The sequence below is a fragment of the Canis lupus genome, chromosome 24, assembly GCF_011100685.1.
Source record: "Canis lupus familiaris isolate Mischka breed German Shepherd chromosome 24, alternate assembly UU_Cfam_GSD_1.0, whole genome shotgun sequence".
Lineage (NCBI taxonomy): Eukaryota > Metazoa > Chordata > Mammalia > Carnivora > Canidae > Canis > Canis lupus.
In genome coordinates this window covers 43,008,770-43,031,262 of record NC_049245.1, presented here as the reverse complement: position 1 = coordinate 43,031,262, position 22,493 = coordinate 43,008,770, and the positions used below count along the sequence as shown (strand labels likewise).

The 22,493-nt window shown below is 51.7% G+C and overlaps 1 protein-coding gene across 1 annotated transcript in view; it reads left to right on the top strand.

Annotated features, from left to right (window-relative positions):
* BMP7 (bone morphogenetic protein 7) overlaps positions 1-22,493 on the top strand; it is an 89,854-nt gene that overhangs the window by 11,470 nt on the left and 55,891 nt on the right. Inside the window, exon 2 of the mRNA NM_001197052.1 lies at positions 22,241-22,421. Within this exon, the coding sequence (NP_001183981.1) occupies positions 22,241-22,421 (181 nt within the window). The remainder of the gene's footprint in view (positions 1-22,240; positions 22,422-22,493) is intronic.

The following is a 22,493-nucleotide window of genomic DNA, read 5'->3' as shown; positions in this document are numbered from 1 at the left end:
CCAGAATAAATACTGCATAGTTTGTAATAGTATGAAATCATTAATAGTCTAAGTGCCCATGAACAGGAGATTGGAGAAATAGATTTGTAATAAATTTATTTGTAAATTTATAATAAATCAGAAAGGGAATGGAAGGACTTCTTTCTGAGGTATCAATACCGATTCCAGACACTGTCAAGAGGGACAGAGCAAGTTGTGGAAGGACGCTTAGGGTGTAACCATTTATCCCTGTGTCAAAACACACACACTCAGGAGGGCACCAGGTAATATTATATGTCATTCGTGGGCCATACATACGTGATCACACCAGGGGAACGTGACACGGGCAGCAGGACTCAGGCCAGCTGCCTCTAGGGAGACGGAAGGGGGTTGGGGGGCGCGGCGTGGGATGCAATTAGGGAGAAATTTTAAATAAACTCGGACTGTTCCCTTCACGGTTTTCTTTCTTTTACTAAGAAGCCATTAGGAAGTACAATGTGGTATCCTGGATTAGATCTTGGAACGGAACATGGACCGCAGTGGAAAAACTGGTGCAATTTAAAAAACAATCTGGAGTTTAGTTAATAGTAAGTGGAAATGAACAGTGATGTGCACTTCTTCGCTTTGACAAGTGTCCCATGGTTCTGGTGGATGTTGGCGCTGGGGGAAGCTGGCGAGCCTGCTCCTAATCTCTGCGGCATCTTTGCAACTTTTCTGTAAATCTGAAGTTCTTCTAAAACAAGGAGTTTATCGGCAAAGGATACAACCGGGATATTAACTCTCATTAATGCTCAGTTGTGGGCACCCGGATGCTTGTTACACTTTTCCTCTGCCTTCTTTGTGATTATGTTCTTTTTTTCCCCCCAAACCCCAAGGAACCGGGAAACCCTCCCGGAGAGCCAGTCTTGGAGTGTGTTCAGGGTCTTGTGCCCCAAGGGCCAATAACCCATCAATCTGCAGACCCACTCGCACGACAGGGACTCGGCTGGCAAATGAAAACCCTGTGCAGCTGAGCCCCGAGACCTTTAAAATGCTTGCTGCCTCTGTTCATAAGATGCCCGGTGTGAAGCAGACATTCGTTTATGAGAGCGCAAGAGACGGGGTGGGGAGGTCGGGTTAGGGCTCTCGGTTTTCCTCCTGGTCCTGAACTTTGTAAAAGGCCCCCATCATCTTCCCCTTTCTCAGGTTCCACCGTCGGACTGACGTGACCTAACATTTGTTGAGAGAGAAGCCCTTAAACATGGCAGTGGGGCCTCAGAACCTTCCAGGGCTAGTAAATGTTTATAGGGTGGAGGCACCAGTTGGTCATTTCCTTTAGGAGGAAACAATAAATGAAGCTACTTGCCTTATACCAACTCGAACCCTGAGCTCCTCATTGTCTTAATATACTTGGTGGGTGGTGGGGGAGGAGGGGATGGGAAAGGGGATCCAGAAGTCTCTGGGTCTCTTGTGGCTCAAACACCCTACGACCTGGGAGATGGCTTTTTAAAGGCAGATTTAGGGCAGGGTTTCCCAGCCTTGGCACGATCACATTTTTAGCCAGACAGTTCTCTGTTGTGCGAGCCGTCCTGTGTGTTACTGGACGTGGGGCGGTATCCCTGGCTCCTACCCATCAGATGCCTGGGGCACCCCAGCCCAACACTGGGATAGTCAAGGATGTTTCCAGACGTTGCCAGTGTCCCCGGGGTGAGGGAGGGGCGGGGAGCAAAACTGCCCCCAGTTGCAAACAGCCGGTTGAGGGTGACTTTCCTCAAACTTGGCAATTGATTTGAGAGCTTGTGCTTCAAACCCTCTGGCCCATGGCAGTGAACGGGGGAAGCCAGCATTTCTAGACTGATGGATTATTTTCCGGGTGAAAGGAACACAGATCGCGATCAAAATGTGAGCCCTGTCCTGGGATCACGGCCTGCCTGGGTTCGAAACACCCTCGGGACGAAGATGGAGATCCCGTCTCTGCAGAGAAGCATCATGTCCTGGGAACCAAGATGGTTTTACAATGCTTTTTGCTCCCTGATGCTAAAAGATGATTAAAGACACACTTAAAAATGGTCCCTCTTTTTTTTTTTTTTTTTTGTCAGGAGCAATTAGGGCAATAACCTCTCTTACCTGTTCTCCTCTGTGGGCAGGTAACTCATGGGCGGGGGGCGGGAGGGCAGCAGAGAAGCCTCGTGTTTGCAGGGGCATCGCAGCTAGTGCCAGAGCTCCTCCGAGCAGAGAAAAAAGCTGCTGGCTTCAGACCACGGCCCACGGGCCAAATCCAAACCTCCATCTGTTTTTGCACAGCCTGTGAGCAAGAATGGTTTTTACGTAATTTTTAAAAGGGTGATAAATGATCAAAAGAAGAATAATGTTTCATGACATTTGAAAATTAGATGAAATTCAAATTCCAGCATCTGTAAGGCTTGATTGGGACATGCTCACTGATGTATCATCTGCATCTGCTTTCCCCCTGCAGCGGGAGGGAGGTCACGGCAGCAGAGGCTAGGTTCTCCAGAGCCCTGGAATACTTAGCGTCTGGCCCGTTCGAGAAGTTTGCTGACCCCTGCTTACTGCCCTGGCCCCTCTACCTGGGAAGGGATAAAAATTTAAACAGCTTGATTTTACCTGCCCTCCTTACCCCTCTGCGGACGATCAGTGACACAGTGCACCCTGTGTCCTCCTGGATGTGCAGAGGGGCTCCTGTAGCTCGAGGAAACTCTGCTTTAAACAGATTGCTGCTCTGATGGCTTCTCGGCATCTGTAACGTGGGGTGTGCATCGTGTATCCCCACTAGGGTGCTGGAGCTCAGTGCTTGGCTCTTCCTAAATTTGCCTTGGTCCTAGTAGCCTCATCTCCATGTTTTGTTTTTTGCTTTTTTTTTTTTTTTTTTTTTAATTCTCCTAAAACATCTCAGGTGGTAGTTAAGCCTGGCTCTGGGGTCGGACCCCATGACTCTAAATCCTATTTCTGCGACTTGTTAGCAGGTGATTATCTTCTGGGTCCCCGTTTCCTCCTTTGTGTTAATATTGGTGCCTGCCTCATGGGTAGCTGGGGGGGTCCCCTGCGTGGAGGCAGGAGAGCCAGGTATGGTGCCTGCGAGGCGCCAGGTGCCCAGGAACATTGGACCAGGGGGAGTGGCCTGCAGGTGCCAGGCCTGGGTGCAGCTCCTCTGGGCGTCCAGGGCAGTGGGACACGCGCCGGCTCGCTCTGGGAGTGACAGTGGGGTGTGCGTGTGTCCCACCGCTGAGCTCTGCAGGGTTGGGGTTGAGGGTGGTCCACCCTTAGCTGTGATACCCTGTGGTGAAGCCGGAAGCTCAACTGTGTTACCCAGACACGAGATAAACCAGGAAGCTGGTTTTCGTACGGACCAATCCTGTTATACTAGAAAGTTGCCTCTTGCCGATTACAATCTGTCTTTATCGAGGCAGAGTTTTAAGGAAACACCGAACCATCATCAGGCCCAGCTCTACGTGTGCCCACCAGCTTAGGGCACAAACAACCCCTCAGATTTATAAACTTTACCGGGAACTGGCCTATTCCTAATTAATTAATTAATTAATTAATTAATGAAAAATTCACAGTAAAGTTTTACCTGTTTTTTGTTTTTTGATTTTTTCCCCCCTGAATCCCATGTATGTCAGAGTTAGTGGGGTGGCGTTTCCATCTTAGTTTGTTTGTTTGTTTATTTATTTATTTAATTTATTTCCATCTTAGTTTTTAAAATATTTTATTTGCTCATGAGAAACACAGAGAGAGGCAGAGACACAGGCAGAGGGAGAAGCAGGCTCCCTGCAGGGAGCTCCGTGTGGGACTCGATCCAGGGTCCCCGGAATCATACCCTGAGCCGAAGGCAGACGCTCAACTACTGAGCCACCCAGGAGTTTCCCATTTCTTCATCTTAAATGAGGTCCTACCCACACCAGCCGTTAGCATGATTTCACATTTGCTACTACCTGCGAGGAGAGCAGAGGTGGGGCACGACCAGTCTCTTGTCCACCTTTGGGGACAGCAGGTCCATCTGGCTTTGAGTCCCTGGGCACTGATGTGTGACCTCAGGCGGGTGACACAAGGGTGCTCAAGGCCTCAGTTTCTGCCTTGGTCAGCTTGGGCCAGAACAGAGCACGTACCCCCGGGGGCTTACAGCACAGACATGTATTTTCCCACGGCTGTGGAGGCTGGAGGTCTGAGATGAGCCTGCCAGCGTGGTTGGATCTGCTTCTCTCCCTGGCTTGCAGATGACTGGCTGCGTGCATGCTCACAAGGCTGGGAGCCAGAGCTCCAATCTCTTCCTCTTCTTTTTTAAAAGATTTTATTTATTTGACACAGAGAGAGACAGACAGACAGACAGAGAAAACAAGCAGGGGGAGCAGCGGAGGCAGAGGGAGAAGCAGGCTTCCCACTGAGTAGGGACCGTGCTGCGGGACTCGATCCCAGGACCGTGAGATCATGACCTGAGCTGAAGGCAGATGCTTAACTGACTAAGCCACCCAGGTGTCCTCAGTCTCTTCTTCTTCTTTGGGGGGACACTAACTTTTGCAGGGGCCCCTATGCTCATGACCACGTCTAAACCTAGTATCTCCTGAAGACCCATCTCTTAATACCATCATTTTGAGGTTAGGACTTCAACACGTGAATTTGGGGGGCACAGTTCGGTCCATAGCAGTTATCCTGTAAGGCAGCATGACTCAGAGCTCAGTGCCCCTGGACCAAGCCAGATATTAACAGGGAGCTCTCAGCAAACGGGGGCCGCTCCTGGGGCTGCCTCTGGAGCCCCATCTGCTGTAGTCTCTTCTAGGCCCATCCGTGAACATGGTGATGGGCTAGCCCCTGATGTGCTCACTGGTCTGCCAGCTGCAACACTCTGCGGGGTGTGGGATCGGGGGACTTTTGAATCCCTCTCTCAACCTGGCCTGGGCCCTTGTATCCAAGACGGCATTTCTGTAGGTGGACTCCACAGTTTAAAAATTATACTTCTCTTTTTTTTACAACTCTCATTACAGATTTTTTAAAAATACTTATTCTTTTTCTATTTGACAGCACGAGTTGGGGGAGGGAGGGAGAGGGAGAGTCCTTATTGCAGACTCCTCTCTAAGTGTGGAGCCCAATGCAGGGCTCGATCCTGTGACCCCAAGATCATGACTTGAGCCAAAACCAAGAGCTGGATGCTCAACCGACTGAGCCCCCCAGCTATGTCCCACCCCCCATTGCAGACTTTGACAAGAGGCCTGTGATGTTGCAGTCACCCCTCCCGTGGGGCTAGGCTGTAGCCAGTGGGTTGGACAGAAGTTGAGCAGAGTGGAAATTACCCTTGAAATCCCTTCAGGGATGCCTGGGTGGCTCAGTGGTTGAGCGTCTGCCTTCAGCTCAGGGCATGATCCCAGAGTCCCAGGATCGAGTCCCACATCAGGCTCCCTGCATGGATCCAGCTTCTCCCCCCTCTACCTATGTCTCTGCCTCTCTCTGTGTGTATCTTGTGAATAAATAAATAAAATCTTAAAAAAAAAATCCCTTCAGAAGCCACGTTGGAGCTAGATGGACACACGCTGGCTCTGTGTGGAATCCCGGAGCCAGTTTTCCTTGGGGGTCGGGCACGTTGCTGCTGCTTCCACTGCCCATGAGGTCATGTCCTTGGTTGAGGTTCAGGATTCATAGTGGATCCAAATGCTTACCTTTAACCACTAGCATCACCCTCAGGGTCGGGCGATGCTGTGAGGTATATGCCTCCCAGAGCCCGCTCCCTGCTTCAGACGTCTCCTTTAGGACGTGTTCTACGTCACAGAACACACCTGCCCAACAGTGGCTTCAGCATTAAAAACATATTATCTCCTATAACAGCAAGACTTTGGGGTGGGGGGTGATTCCAAGTTTGGAGTCATGGCGCAGTGATATCACTTTGGTATCCTTGAGGTTTATGTCTCGCTTCCATCCTCGAATTCCTCTCGCCCATTACCTCATGGTTACAAGCCGGCTGCTACAGCCCCAGACATCACACCCTCACATAATCGCACCTTTAAGGCAGGAGGGAGGGGGTGGGTTCAAAGAGCTCTCCTTGCTTGCCTAGCTCTTCATTGCCTACAAGTGTCTAGAAAAGTTCTCAAGTCCCGTGAGCCCAGCTGGTTGGTAAGGCCAGCTATTGCTGCAAGGGAGGGTGGGAAGGGATGAAAGGGAGAAGTGTATGGGAGGTGGTCGCAGGGTAGCCACACCCAAATTATTTAGGTTGTTTCTCTTTCTCGTTGTTGCCGAATAGTTGGATTTACATGAGTTCTTTGCACGTGTGGTTTTGCTCCTCTGTACGGCAGAGGCCCTCGGCTCGTTTCTGGTGTCCACATGAAGAGTGCGGCTCGCGAATGTAGGCGGAAGGTTGGTGGTGTGCTGACATGGGTTCAGACCCCCTGCAACCCGAGGAGAGACCCTGAGCTTCTCTTGACACTCAAACCCCTAAGTGTGTACGACCCTCTGGTCCTCACTTCGACGGCGGCAGAGGATTCCAGCCCAACAGCCAGTTGTTTGCTGAAAACAAACTTTACCAGCTCAGCCCTCCCGATCTCCTTCGACGGGGACCCCAGGTGTTTGAGGAGAGACCCGGGAAGGTCAGGCGTTGTCGTCCCCTGGGGAGGAAGCAGAGGCCGGGCCAGGGCTTTGGATTGAGTTGTGCTTGTGGGACAGGTGGCTCCTGTGCCCTGTGGGTAGGGGACGAATAGATGGAGATCCTCAAGGCGTCACAAGAATGTGCATCTCGTGGTTTGCTAAGCCAAGGGAGGGGGGCTGCCTGGAAGGAAGGTCCGCCGGTCCCGGTGGAACCTCGTGTGCCCACGGACAGCCTGAAACTACTTCTTCCAGCAGGTGGGCTCTGGGGTCCCGGGTTGCTTCTGCTGGTTTGCAAGATTACAGTAACGTGCGAGGGTCTGAGCGCATCCTTGGGTTCACGGTTAGAATGGATGATCAGGGGCACCTGGGTGGCTCACCGGTTGAGCATCTGCCTTTGGCCCAGGGTGTGATCCCAGAGTCACGGGATCGAGTCCCACATTGAGCTCCCCACAGGGAGCCTGCTTCTCCCTCTGCCTGTGTCTCTGCCTTGCTCTCCGTGTCTCTCATGAATAAATAAATAAAATCTTAAAAAAAAAAATGGATGATCAGAGGAGAAGGAGGTAGAAGGTATTTTCAGGGATAATTTTTTGGGCGGTGTGTGTTTGGTGTGAACAAGAGTACATGAAACAGGATTCTATGGTTGCTGGCAAAATAAATCCATTCAAACGAGCTTAAATTGGGGGGGAAAAGAAGTCAGTGCATTCCCACGCCGGAGGAAAGGGCATGCCGGCAAGCTGCAGGCCCGTAGAGAATCCAAGTATTGTTCTGTCCGTGTCCCTCATCTGTCAGTGAACAGCCCCTCTTGCCTCTCTGCCTCACTGGCTTCCTCTGCTCCTCTGCCGATTGGGAGAAAGAAGGCCACCCACAGCAACTTGTAATTACAACTATCTGGCTAGCCACATACTTGCTTTCCCAACTTCCCTAGCAGGGTGGAATGGCCACAGGATGCGGTCCTAGCCAGTGAGAGACACGAGAGGAAATTTGCTAGAGGAGGAATGGGATAGGAGGTGGTTCTCCTGAAAAATATTTTGCTTTCAGATGAGTGACAGCTGAGCAAACAGAACTCTCTGTACTCTTCTTCTTCTTCTTTCTGCCTTGAGTGTGGTTCTGTGAAGATGTGATGTTTGGAGTCGTGGCAGCCATCTTGTGATCATGAGGCCACAGGCCTAGGGATTAGATATCACGTGGAGACAATGGCAGAGCAAAGAGAAGAAACTTGGGTTCTTCTTTTTTTTTTTTTTTTTTTTAATTTATTTAGGTATTCATGAGAGACACACAGAGAGAGAGAGAGAGAGGCAGAGACAGGCAGAGGGAGAAGCAGGGACTTGATCCTGGATCCCTCGGATCACACCTTGAGCGGAAGGCAGACACTCAACCACTGACCCACCCAGGGGTCCCAGAACTTGGCTTCTTGATGACATGATTAACCTCTTTAACGCAACTAAAATTTCTGGGGAGAGACTCTTAGGCACAGTGAATCACATGTTCATGCCCACATCAGTTCTAGAAGGTAGATCACGCTACGTAAATAAGGTTGCTGGGAGTCAGGTTCTGGTCCCTTACGGTGGTTCGAGGGCCTGGGGGTATAGCAACTATTCAGCTAGAGCAGTGTTAGCCATCACGATGATCGTCTAAGTAGGTAACATTTGTCAGGGGCTTACTGTGTGCCAAGCACCCTTGGTTCTCTTTACCTAAATTAACTTCGTGAATTTTCGTGGCCACCATTTCAGGGGGAGGCCATCCTTATCCTTCCCTATTTTATAGACCAGAAAACTGAGCACGGAGAAGTAAAGTAGCTGGCCTAGGATATAAAGCCAGGATGTGAATTTAAATTCAGAGATCCGGGATCCCTGGGTGGCGCAGCGGTTTGGCGCCTGCCTTTGGCCCAGGGCGCGATCCTGGAGACCCGGGATCGAATCCCACGTCGGGCTCCCGGTGCATGGAGCCTGCTTCTCCCTCTGCCTGTGTCTCTGCCTCTCTCTCTCTCACTGTGACTATCATAAATAAATAAAAAAAATTAAAAAAAAAATAAATTCAGAGATCCAGTTCCTGAGCCCTGCCTCTTAAACTTGATCCCGAAGTGCTCCTCAGGCTCAAAGGCTGGGTTTGGAGCCAGTTAGTAAACAGCCTTGCTAGTGGGCAGGTCCTGTGTGAGGGCAGTAGGAGGCCACATAAATGTCTGCTTCAGGCATCAAACCCCCATTTCTTTGATTATCATTGTTTCTGAAACCAAAACGTCTTAACATTGATAAAGGTAGTTTTTTCCCCCAAAGAGCTGCCATGACATTGATCATACCTCTCACAACAGAGGAGATAAAGGAACAAATACTTTTCATGTTGAACTGAAGGTGGATAAAGCCAGCCGACATTTGCTACTAACACTGTTTATTGACGTGTAAATGTGTACAGAGCAGTGCACAAATCCAGAAACAGGACACAATCGGCTCCCAGAGCCGCCTTTGCGCTCTTCCCCAAGGGCACCCACTGTCCTGTCTTGTAATGGCATAGATGAGCCTCGCCTGTTTTTAAGCTTTATATAAATTTAATTGTACAGGGGGACGCCTGGGTGGCTCAGCCTTTGGCTCAGGGCGTGATCCCGGAGTCCTGGGGTCGAGTCCTGCATGGGGCTCCCTGTAGGGAGCCTGCTTCTCCCTCTGCCTCTGTCTCTGCCTCTGTCATGAATAAATGAATAAAATCTTTTAAAAAAAAGTTTAATTGCACAGGAATTCTCTTAAATTGTTAGTCATTTCCAGTGATTTATAAGACGACCCCATTTAGAACTGCGTCATGCAAGCTGGAGACTCACTTTGCAAGCCATCTGCACCTCTCCTGATCACATGCCGCAGATTTCGAAGCCATTCTTTGGTTTGATTGCTGATTCTCCTTCCCTTACCAGAAATAGGTTCAGAGGACAAGGCTGCGATGTGGAGGCTATTTCTGTAGTTCGGCTTGGGAATCTGAGTTCATTCAGCTGGTGGAAAATATGAACATCGGGCTGCCTGGCTGGCTCAGTCGGTGGAGCATGCGACTCTTCATCTCAGAGTCATGAGTTCGAGCCCCTTATTGGGTGTTAGAGATGACTTAAAAATAAATTAAAAAAAAAAAAAACTTTGAATATCAAATGCCTCAGGCTCCTGAAGATTGCTGGTTTCCAGCAAACCAGCCCGCCAGCCCCTGGCACAGGCTTTGCACACCTCCGCACCATCCTGAGTGCAGATGGCTCTGTGGTGTTTTGGCCCAAGTGCAGGGCTTTAGAGAAACTCTTATTTTGAAAGGGAGACGGGAGCCCGGCACGGAGGAAACGCAGACCCATCTCTTCCGTAGCTGCACCTGTATAGCCCGGGCCTAATGAGTTTGGGTTTGATGGAACCCAGACCTCAGGAAGGATTATAAATTCTCATTTGGTTTGATTTGCTTCAAAAATACCTTAAACCAGCTGTGCCTGCCAGCTGACCCAGGAATCTCTCTGGCTGCTTTGGGGGGAGGTCTGGAGAGGCACCCTCCTGTCCCGCAGCAGCCCCCTCCCCGCCGCCAGCCGCTCCTGGGGCCTGCTCTGGTCAAGGCACATGCGTCCCCCCTCCCACGCCCCGTGATTGCTAGCCTCTGTGTCCTTGACTTCTCAGAAGGCCCCCAAACTGGAGGCCTTAATGTCTCCATTTTACAGAGGAGGGAAGCTGAGCCTCCCCAAGATGGGTAACTTGTCCTGAGTCTCTGCTGGTGATTGGCAGAGCCTGTGCTCCAACCCAGGCCGTCAGGCCCCTGGCCCACCTGAGGCCCCAGTTTTCCAGCGCTCCTTGAGCAGAGTGAGGCGAGGGGGCCTGCGGGGGACGTTCCTGAAGCCTCTCCACTGAGATACTCCAGACTCTGCCAAGTGCCAGGCAGGTGAGTCCAGCAGATGGAACAGTGGAGAAGAACCACATAGTGACAGCTCACGTCGACCTCCCGGGACTCCACAGACAGCCTCTATTCTAGTGATTTTCAGAGTGGGGTCCCCAGACCATCAGCATCCCCTGAGTGTGTTAGAAATGCTGGTTTTGAAGGCTCCACCCCAGGCCCCCTGGATTCAAAATGCTGGGAGTCAGCCCCAGGGGTCTCTGTGTTGACGAGCTCCTAGGTGATTCTGGACCATGCTGGTGTTTGCAAATCCCTTGTCTGTTTTACCCCAACAACAGCCTGATGAAATAAGTATTATCATCCTCCCATTTCACAGGTGAGAAGTAACTTGCTAAGCCCCCTGGATGGGCCATGGAGCTGGGACTCTCTCACCCCAGCGTAGCTCCACGGCTGAAACCTGCTTTGTTCTATGCCCTTGCTCAGTTTGTATTCTCTTGGAGGTAAAATCTAGGTAAAATCTAGAAGAGAAGACAGGAAATAGGTCAGCAGGCCAATCAATAAGATAATCAGAGCAGTTAAGTTCTAGGAGGGAAACAGGACGGGCTAGCAGGGAGGGGATGTTAAGGGACGGCGGCCCTGTGGGGCTGTGACCATGAGGCTGAGCCCAGCCCAGCAAGAGGGAAGGGGCTGGGGTGCTCAGGGTAGACCTGGAGCAAAGCCCCTGCCCTGGGCTCCAGAACTTGGTGTGTCTGATGATTATCCATCGCGATGTCACTCACAAGTGACAGGTTCCCAGGGGTCCTGTAACCAGAGCAGGGGTCGTCATGCCTGTTTACGGACAGAACTGAGAGCCACGGAGTCACCAGCTTCCATCCCAGCCCTCATGCACAGCTCCAAGCTTCCATGGAATTTCTTACAGTGTCTTTGGGGTGGGATGGGGTGGGGTGAACCCCTCTTGTGCCTCTGAGAGTGTGTATTCAGACCCTGGTTTGCAGTAAGCTCTATGTATCATCTTGTTGCTCTAAGAAGCCAGCACATTGATACTGTAGAGCATTGCTGTCCGATAGAACTTTCTGGCATGATGGGAATATTGTGTATCTGTGCTAATACAGGAGCCACTAGCTTCACGTGGCCATTTAGATCCAGAGAATCACACCAGGATAAAGGTGAACACTCTGTTCCCAGCCACCCAAGCCACGTCTCCAGTGCTCATCGACATACGTGGTTAGTGGCTGTCATGCTGGAAGCACAGATATGGAATCCAAGTTTGGAGGTATTAGGCTGAACCATACAGGTCAAGATTGATAGAGTGTTGGTGACTTTCTCTGGTACAACCTAATACAAGTATGGGGAGGGGGCGAGACCAGTTAAATCCATCCCTTGTTTTTTTTTTTTTTTTTTTTTTTAAGATTTTATTTATTTGCGAGAGAGAGAACACAAATGGGGAGGAGCAGAGGGAGAGGGTGGAGCAGACTCCCCACTGAGCAGGGAGCCCAAAGTGGGACTCGATCCCAGGACCCCCAGGATTATGACCTGAGCCAAAGGCGGATGCTTAACTGACTGAGCCACCCAGGCGCCCCAAATCCATCCCTTTGTTATAGAGGGAAAAACTGAGACCCACTGAGCCTGGGGACCCACCCACCTCGGTGAGAGCCTGGATGGGGTGCAAACGCAGGTTCCCAGGCGCTCTTGAGGTTGATCTGCTTGTCTGCTCAAGGATTCTCCACGTGGCATGATTGACAGTGGGGGCTGGGCCGTTCCCTGCGGTGGGGGGCCGGCCTGTGCACTGCAGGATGTTTAGCAACGTCCCTGGCCTCCACCCACTAGACGCCAGTAGCAACCCCCCCGCCCCCGAGTTGTGGCAAACAGAAATGCATCCAGGCATTGCCCAACACCCCTCAGCGGGGTGGCAGGGAGGACGAGATCACCCCGGTTGCCAATGACTAGTTGAGCTGAAAATAGTAGCCAGTTTCCATTCTTCTCCCTCTTTTTCAACTGGCCGCAGATGAGCTGGGGACCCAGGGGGCCCTGGGGTGGGCCCCTGCCCCCGCGGAGCTGGGCGCCCGTGGAGGAGGGAGGGCTGCCTCGGTTTATGGCCGGAGGATCCGCGTGTGCTTACAGCCCATTTTTCTTTTCAGCTCGACCAGCGTCTGGGTCTTTTTAGGCAAACAACTGGCTTCGGCCCTAGAGATAATTAAACCCATCTTTTTTCCCCTCTCTCCACCCCATCCCCTAAACCCTTTGGTCCATTCAATTCACAATGATAACATTGTTCGGGCAACGCGGCGCACATGTTGACACTGAAGCGTTTAATCTTGCGGTACAGTGATTCCCGGCCCCACCCCCACCCACATCTGGGCCGCGGCCCCGATGACAGATGCCTGGCCTGCCAGCCGCCTGGCCTCCGCGCCTGCGTCGCTGGGCATCGAACAAGGAGGCAGTGTCTCCGAAGACCCTCTCGGAGCGCCCGGCGCTGGGACTCCAGGTGGTCTCGTTGGCAGCCCAAGTATTTGGTGGAAAGTTCGAGAGTTGAAGCGGCAGTACGGGGGGCAGGGGAGACAATGCTGCTTGTGTGCCCTCCGCCCGGCAGGGCCCTGCCCCCCGCCCTGATGTGGGGGGCTGCGGAGGGAGGATGGGGAGACAGGTTAATGCTAGGCCGTCTTCAAGCTGTCGCACCTTCCCTCGAGGGCGACTCTGGCCTTGGGCAGGCGCAAAACTTACAATCCGAAGAGGGACCTGAGTCCCGTGCAGTCTTTACGGAGTGCAGCTTTTAAGGAGATTGCTGTTGTCAGTGTGACTTGTGGGCCAAGAGCTCGCTGTCCTTCAGAGTTGTCCTTACGTGATTATCTCCACGGCTGGGATGTTGGCGGTGTCTGGTGTCTGGGAGAGAGTCTGCACGGCCGAGTGGGGAAGACCGTGTGGGGGTTCAGACCCGCCGTGTGGCTCTGGGGAAGTGACCTTGCCTCTCTGAGCCTCAGTGTCTTCATCTGTAAGACGGACACGACTCACGTGCCTGCCTCTGAGCGGGGATTTTATAAGGATTCCACCAGATGTTGCATGTGACGCATGTGATGTGGCTTCCAGGACGGTGGGAGGGCCTTTATAATCGTGACTGTCCGCCTCACCCCCAGGAGAGTGGCTACTATCAACACAAAACAAAACATCAGAAAATAACAGGTCGGTGCTTGTTGGTGAGGATGTGGAAAAAACTTGGGGCCCTGGCGCACGGTTGGTGGGACTGTAAAATGGTGCAGCTTCTACAGAAAACAGTATGGCCATTCCTCAAAAAATTAAAAATAGGATTGCCATATGGTCCAGTAGTTCCACCACCCAAGAGAATTGAAAGCGGGGCTCGGAGGAGACATTTGCCTACCCATGTCCACAGGAGCATTATTTACAGTAACCAGAGGTAGGAGCAACCAGAGTGTCCATCGACAGATTAACAGATAAACAAAATATGGTCTAAAAGACAATGGAATACTGTTCAGCCTTGAAAAGGAAGGGAATCCTGACACCTGCTACTGCGTGGATGAAGCTGGAGGATGTGATGCTCAGTGACATATACCAGGCCCGAAAAGACCTCTCGTACGAGGTCCCTAGACGAGCTGGATTCATAGACACAGAAGACGGAGTGGTGGGCGCCGGGGCTTGGGGTGGACAATGAGGGGCTTGTCTGACGCATACAGTTTCACTTTTGCAAGATTGAAATAGTTCTGGATATTGGTTGTGCAGCACCGCGAGTGTATTTAACACAACCGAACTACTCACAAAAAATGCTTAAGATGGTAAATCTTAGGTCTATTTTATACCACAATTAAGAATGGAATCGAGAGGCACCTGGATGGCCCAGTTGGCTAAGCGTCCGGCTCTTGGTTTCAGCTCAGGTCATGCTCACTGGGTTGTGGGATTGAGCCCCACGTCGGGCTCTGTGCTCAGTGCGGAGTCTGTTTCAGATTCTCTTCCCTCTCCCTCTTACCCAAGCTTGCTCTCTCTCTATCAAATAAATAAATAAAAATCTTTTAAAAAAAAAGAATAGATTTGAAAACACAGTAGCCATTAGCTAGCTTAGGGGTCAGCAGGTGACAGAGCTGCCATCTAACTGGGCTCTCATCTGTCTTCATCCCCGCTCTCCCTCACAAGACGACGGAGGGCTCTCCCACCTTGCTGGTGGTGGCGGGGGGGTGGGGGGTGTCAGGAAGCGCTTGTGGAATGAGCACAGTGGGGTGTGAGGAGACGCGGAGATATTTTCCCGGTGGCATGTATCATTTTAGACTTTTATGGGGTATTCCTCCTTCCCTGTGGGTACAGGACAGCGTCCTCTCTTCTGTAACAGTGTGCAGCAGAGTGTGTCAACACTCCTGTTACCGAGCAAATGAACATTTTCCTGGTAGAGTAGTTGGATGCGTCTTGTCCGTTTTCCAGAGCTCCCAGCCTATGGCACGCCCCTGGCGGCTTTGTCAAGCTCCTGCATCTTGCCATGTAAATCTTTGAAGGAACGAAGAGCCACCGTTGAGGCTCACATCCCCAAAGCAGTGGGAACATAAATCGCCTTCCGACAGCTGCCTTGTCACAGTCCGCTCCCCCGGGTTCTGGTATGTGCATGAATTGCATCCATGGAGAAAAGAAGGGAAGCCTGTGTTGGAGGTTTTAGAGTCCAATCAGGCTGGGGGGTGATTCTGGGATATGGGATCTTAAGCCGTCAAGGGTCCTTGAAAGCTCAGTTCTAGCTTCTGGTTATATTGTGGACCCTGCTTGGCTCTCTTGATTCCCAGAGCCTCATCCTCATGAAAAAGGTTTATAACTGGAGCTCTTCGGGCCAGTCTGTTTCCTCTGCCTTTTCTCTGGGGCTGGGCAACCTCCATCCTTCCTCAGGCCTGCATCCAACATCTTCCCCTTGAAGAACTCCCTCCTACCTAAACAGACGCACTGAGGTTTACTAAAATAAACTAGAATGAACTGTTCCTTTAGGGACTGTGTCTCATTTGGCCCCATTCCCTGTTACCATCAAATGCTTGACATGGAAACAGATGCGTACACTACAGACGAGCACACTCCCGCCCTGTGACCAGCAGTCCTGCTTCAAAGTGTCCACCCAATAGAAACATGTTCGCCCAAAGGCATGCTCAGGACGCTTCCTCATAGCACAGTTTATAACAGCCCCAGACTGGAAACGGCCCAAAGGCCCATCCAAGAATAGATTGTGGTCTATTCATGCAGCAGGGTTCTATGCAGCAGTTAGAAACGGATGATCCACCTCTTCATGCAACTGCACAGGGGGAGGTTGAGTGACGGAAGCAGACACAGGAGGTTAGCACCCAGCAGGTGGACTGGGTCGGTGGGGTCAGGGTGCTGGAATGCTGGTCACCTTTGGGGAGGTGGGGCCTGTGTTCAAGAGGGGCCTTGTGGAGAGATCTTCAGTTCTAGGAATGAATGTACCATTTCCTGCTCTGAGGTGTGTTTGGATTGAGAAAGTTGATCGAGCTTTGTGAACACTTACGATCTGTACGCTTTACAGTATGTATGTTATTTAAAGACTAGAAGGGAATTACACAAAGAATAATATATTCAGTCCAATAGACATGGAGCCCTACTGTGTGTCAGGCTGTGCTGGGCACTGGGGGTTCACGATGGGGTCAGCCATTGCTCGTGCTCCTGCAGAGCCAGATCGGGGGGTCATCTTGTATTTGGAAATTATCCAGATCTGAAGAACGCAGCTTTCGTGGCAAGTGGTCACCTGGAAAGAACCGCTATTACCTGGGTTCCATTTCCGGGTGTGGAATAGTATAACTGGGCTCATGATTATTTTGTTCAGAACTGCTTTGGTTGCAAGGGGTAGGTTGCAAACTGTCAAACTGCAAAACCTGATACCAGCTAGCATAAAGGGGACTTGTTTGAGGGGTCCCCGCATGACTCACAGATGGGAAGAATTGAAACCCCGAACTTTAGGAAGCATGGGGATCACCGGCCCAGAGGATCAAACCTGAACGGCTTCTCTCCTCAAAGCTGATGTCTGCTCTCCTCCGCCTGGCATCTTCTTTCCCACACACCCGCTTTCTCTAGGAGCACAGCAGTGGCGTGTGGCTGCCCACAGGGCCGACTTATACCCTTAGAGTTCAGGGCAGAGAAAACAAATGGACTCTTTCCCACCAGGGTCCAGTAAAATAAAATCCCATGTTTGGCCCCGTTTGGGGCTTGTTCCCTCAACTCCGCAGAAAGGGGTCAAGGGACATGATGGCAGCTCCTTGGGACCACAAGGCTTGACCGGGGGAGCCCCATGAGACTTTCCAAGAGAAAGACATGGTACGGTCACAGCACCCACTTGTGACATCAACTGAGCTGTACTGCAGCCACTTTGCCCACCGGGGCAGGCTGGGCCCTGGCGCAAAAGAACCCATGGAGGAGAAATAGGATACCTCCTGGGTCTGTGTTCTCGCACTTGTAAGAATTTATTGTATTCTGGGGTGTATTTTTATGTATGGATGTAAGTATAAATATGTTGGGAAGTTCATATGCCTAATTTTATGGTGTCCACCCTGCGCTCAGGTACCATATAAATACATGCTGCCCTTTACAAGTCTACACGGCAAGTTGCATTCGCAAAGGGGTTGCCATGACCCCTTTGTTCCGAGGGCACTGACTTAGTGAGAGGTATGCTTGTGCAATTTGTGTAACGTTGGTGGGAGGACGAGCCCAGATGCTGAGAGGAGGCAAAACACCTCTGGACGACGCAGAGGAGCAGGCTTAGGGTCATGAGAGGGACACCCTGGTAGGCGGCTTCTGGTTGCCACCTGCCTCTACCCTTTATGGAACACTCTCCATCCCAGAATTACCCCTCTGAGGACCTGCTTTGGGGTTATTCCAGGCTTTTGTAAGAGGACGCTAGAATTGGGCTTTGGGGGGCTGGTTGCTGTCAGTCAGGATGGGGTTTTCCGGAATCCATTTTCTTGGGACTTATCTTTTGGTCTCAGGGATTTGGGCGCTTTTAATCTTTCGAAGATGAAAGTCTTCGTTAATGCCTGTGAGCTCGCTTAGCCGGTGGGGTGCTGGAATGTTAAGGGCGGTGCAGAAAGAGCTGGATTCCTAGGGTCTGGATCGCCTTGAGAAAGCTTCTCTTTATGGACAAAGGGATATATCAGCTCTAGACAGTGATTTAAAAACCCGAGTCTTGGGTAATCAAGTATGGTAGCATATGAAGGAAGCGTAAAGCTGTGTTCTCTCCCTAAAAGTACCTGCTTCTGTCTACTTTCTGGTGACCGTTGAACCGTCCTGACCCCTGACCTTGAAACGATGCAGATTCCATGCCGTGGAGAGGCTTCTGGAGAGAGTGGAAGCCTCGGAGACGTGAGAGTGGGAATTTGGTTTGGGCTTCGGATCACGAACTGCTCTTTTTAAAATATGACTCTTCTGTCTTTTGATAAATTACAGAATTATTTTTAGAACCCGCGATGATGTGGTTTCAGGAAGAGCAGGAGGCCGACGCGGTTCGTTTCTGCTCATTGTCTTAAAATAATTAATGAAGGCGATTCCCACAGAAGCCTGTTCCAGAGAGCCCGGAAAGGTTTGCGAGAAATTTAGCTGGCCACTCTCTGCGTAGGTCCTGGTAGCGAAAGAAACCTCATAACCCTGATCCCTTAACTGTCTTAACAGTTAAGATACATTTAATCTTATGCATATACACACCTGCAGGAACAGATTGATTTCTGTGATTATGTATCAGTGTTTTCTTTCTCCACTGGGTGTGACTTCAGTGGTTGCACCTGTGTTAATGTCGTGCTCATTCAAACATTTCTTTATTGTTTGGTCTGACTGTGGTATTTTTCAAATACAGTTGTCACAGCCCAACTATGCAAATACCCACTGGCGCATGAGGCTTCTGCACTGCTTGTCATCCTCCCGCCTCATTGTTTGAGAGGCCCCGAGACAAAGGCAAACATGAACGTACAGTGCCGTAAGGGCCGACTCTGTACAGCTCGGTGAGAAAGGGCCAGTATCATCCTGGGGCGAGGGGAGGCATGAGAGGGCAACCAACTTGGCCAAGACCACACCAAGAGCGCACCTGGCTCCAGAAAGTGTAAAGGTCAAGAGTGTAAGCTGCAGAGCCCAGCCACTCACTTAACGTGTGACCTTGGGCAGGTCACCTGCGTCCCTGAGCCTCAGGCTCCTCATCTGTGAAATGGGGATCAATCCCGCCTCACCGGGCTCCGTCAGATGATGGCTGAGAGTGCCCAGAGCGGGACCCAACAGAGAGCAGGTGCTCTGTGAACCAGCTTCTTTGTACTTCTGGGTTCTAAAGCCCTTTTTGCTGTAAGCTGGGGGTTCTGCACCCCCATCCTCTGGGGGAGGGCAGAGGCAGATGGTTGGAAATGGAGACTTAATTTGTGTGATCTATCAGCACCCCACCCATATCAGGGGGGTGGCCTGTGGAATGCTCCCCTGTTACTCCACTGCTCCGTGGAACTTAAATGGGGCTAGCTAAGGGAACGTTTCAAGGTATGGCCAGAGAGCTGGGGAGAAACTCGCAGTTCACACAGTACAGGAAGCCACAGGAAGACGAGGTTTTCGAAGGCCGGAAGAACCAAGTGTTGCATGCTGCTACCTGGAAGTCTGGCAAGATGGTGGCCATAAAACAGCCTTTCCATTTGGTTATGAGATGGTCTTTGGCGACCTCAGGTTGGGTAGGGTGGTGGGGCCGGGGGGCAGCTCTGGGGTGTTCATGGGAAGCTCACTTATTGAGGGAGTGCAAGTGGGGCCTGTTGCATGGTGCACACCGGCTGCTCGCTGGGGTGCAGGGCCGTTCTCCAGGGGTTGCTGTCTTACTGCCCTCACCCAGTCCACTGCAGAAAAGCACTTGGAGGGTCCCCAGATTGTGCCCCTCTCCTTAATAGGACAGACTTGTATTTTTCCATTGGGATCCTCCTGGCACGCTCTAAAAAACCCCCAGGGCGGTACGTGGGGAGAACTTGGCAGTGTGACCTGACGTGAACACACACAATGCCACCTCTGGGTGCCTAGCCGCATTCTCCAAGATGCAGGGAACACGGGTACCAGAATGCTCAGAGCCGTGCTGCTCTGAGAGCCCCCAAATGCAAACTACCCGAATGCCCACCAGCTGTATAATGGACGTGTGGATTGTGGGGTAATCCAAGTGTGGAATACTAGACAGCAGCAAGGATGGATGAGCAGCCACAGGAATGCGGAGGAACCACACAAACACTGTTGAGTAAAAGAAGCCAAGTGCAAAAGAATATGTGCCGTACTATTTCCTGTTTATGATATTCTAAAACAAGCAAAACCAGCCAGAGGCTTGAGAAGTTGGGGGAAGAGAAGAGAGGGCCTGGCGATGTTCTGGTTCTTGACCCGGGAGGAGGCTCCATGGTAGGTTCGCTTTGACGATGCGCAGACCCGCACGCGTGCAGTTTGTGTGCGCACCGGATGCATGCTGTCCCGCACGCAATGAGAATGTTCTGACAAGCAGAGGAGCTGCTCTTGCAGAGCTGTTGGCTCAGCCATTGAGATGCTAAGTGGCTAAGGGTTGGTGGGGCCTGGATTTGAGTCCCAGCTCTTTGGCCCTGGGCAGGCCACTCAACACCTCTTGGGTTCTCGGGTCTCAGGTGCATCCCCTACGAATGGCATTGCGTTCCCTTCCTAGGGTGACCCGAAGGTTGAATGAGCTAGAAGGATGACAGAGGACTGGCTTCAGGCATTTCCACAGTGACAGAGTCAAGGCTGTTTGCCATGCCCCCTCACTCTGAGGTCCCCTCCTGAGGCTCCCTTGATCCCCAGTGGGCTGCACTTCCTAGAGACTATCCAAAGATGCCTTCCTCCCTGCCTTCTACATAAATCAGAGTGGGGGCATGGGTGACGCCCCTATCAGCATTCTTTGTCCCCAGCTCAGCCTTTCTCTTAGACTGGGTCAGAAGGCAAGTGCTCTGTGTGGGTGTCGAGCACAGAGCAAGTGAGGACGACAGGTGGTGTCTGCAGGGACCACAGGACGGTTTCTGAAGAGGTCATTCCTAGGGCCCTAAGATTCCAGCAGCTGAAGGTCAGAGGTCACCCTCCTGAGATCTCTGCAGAGGCAAGGTCTCTCCTGTGCCCGGCCAGAGTCCCCTGGCCTTGAGGACTTCACCTGCCCCCTCTCTGCCCAGCAGGGAACAGCCTGATGAGTGGATAACTTGTCAACGCCACTGCCCTCATCCCAGTATCTTTTGGAACTATTATTAAGGTTTAAAACAGCTTTTTTTTTTTTTTTTTTTAAATGAAGGCCCGTAGGAGGGGCCTTGGGGCTGCCAGTGTTGGGAACCCTTTTTCCTCAAAGACGTTCAGGTCCTGGTTGCAGCTCTGGCAACCCTGACCCGGCCTGAGAGCCTCTAGGGCTCATTGAGCCGAAGCTGGAACTGAAGCTGAGCGGGTTTCTCCTCTCTTCCAGCAACGCTGTTCCTACTGTTTTCCCTGTGTCTCTGGTCTCCCTCCACCCCCAGGCAGGAAGCAGAGATGGGGCTTTGTCTCCTAGGAGAAGAAAGGTGTCTGCAGATGCCACACACCTGCCTGAACTTGGCCATTCTGCTTCTCTCCAGAACGTGACGGCTCCAGTTTGGACCAGTGGATGCATGAACCTTGGGAACCACAGGCCCCCTCCCAGGAACACTCTTTTTGGGCTTATGTCCATTTCGACATTTATTATTGACGAAATGGGCATAATCTCTTAGTCGTTGCTAGTATAAAGGTGAAGGGCTTATTTTTTCCAGAAGTCACTGTCAAAAGCCACATCCCCCAACCTTGCCATTCAGTCCTTTTTCTGCTTTTAGTCTGAGGCTGTGGTTGTAAACCCCGCTGGCTGTTAGAAACATCTGGGCTGCTTTAAGGAGTAGAGGTCTCTGGGCCCCCTTCCCAAAGGTACTGAGTCAGTCGGTTGAGGGGGGGGTGAGCACAGCCGTGAGCTAGAGCCCCCCCGTGGTAGACTCCCTCCTCCATCGTCAGTGATTTCACGTCGGTAGCTTGAAATCTGCCAAGATGGAAATTGGCAAATGCTACAGACCAGGTCCCAGGGAGCCGCTTACTAAATATTTACCAGCTCACCACTGGGACAGGGCGTCGATACTTTTCAAAGCCCCCACGGCGATTCCTACATGCAGCCAGGGCTGAGCATCATTGGGCCCCGGGGACCCCCTGATAGGCAGAGTGAGGTCTGTCTACACTCCTAATAGCTCCCAGTTGTCGAGCCCCACCAGACGCTGAGCTGCTGATGTGAGTTAGGTTACTTAGCTCTCCCCATAACCCATGCAGGATTATTATCCTCATTTTTATTTTTATTTTTTTTAAAAGATGTTTATTTATTTGAGAGAGCGTGAGAGAGCATGAGCTGGGAGAGAGGCAGAGGTAGAGGGAAAAAAGCAGGCTCCCCACTGCACGGGGACCCTGAATGGGGGCTCGATCCCAGGACCTGGAGACCATGACCTGAGCCGAGGGCTAACACTTAGCTGACTGAGCCACCCAAGTGCCTCAATATCTTCATATTTAGATGAGGAAATGGAGGTCCAGGGAGATTACCTCTCAGCTAGTTGGTGGCTGACCCTGGATTTGACCCAGGCCTGTGCACCCACTAACCCGGGTCTGCCCAGCGGCTCGGGATGGCTTGGTCAGTGACCCACTCTTCCCAGTGGGCTGATACAGAGTCACTCCTCTCGATGTCACGGTGACCACAGGGTCTGAGGCCATGACTGTCCAGGCTGCAGTGGGGGCAGCAAGGAAAGGGGCAGCTCGCACTAGGGACCTGTGGCCGCGGGCTTGACTCTGAGCCAGGGCCCTGAAAGGCAGTTACTAATGAGCTCCTGGTGTCGCTGTGTCTTCTTTCCCTTTCTAGTGGAGCATGACAAAGAGTTCTTCTATCCACGTTACCACCACCGGGAGTTCCGGTTCGATCTCTCCAAGATCCCAGAGGGGGAAGCTGTGACTGCAGCCGAATTCCGGATCTACAAGGACTACATTCGGGAGCGCTTCGACAACGAGACGTTCCGGATCAGCGTTTACCAGGTGCTGCAGGAGCACTTGGGCAGGTGGGTACCGTGCCGGGTGCCTGGGAGGCATGCTGAGCTGCCCTCGGCTGCAGAGGAGGA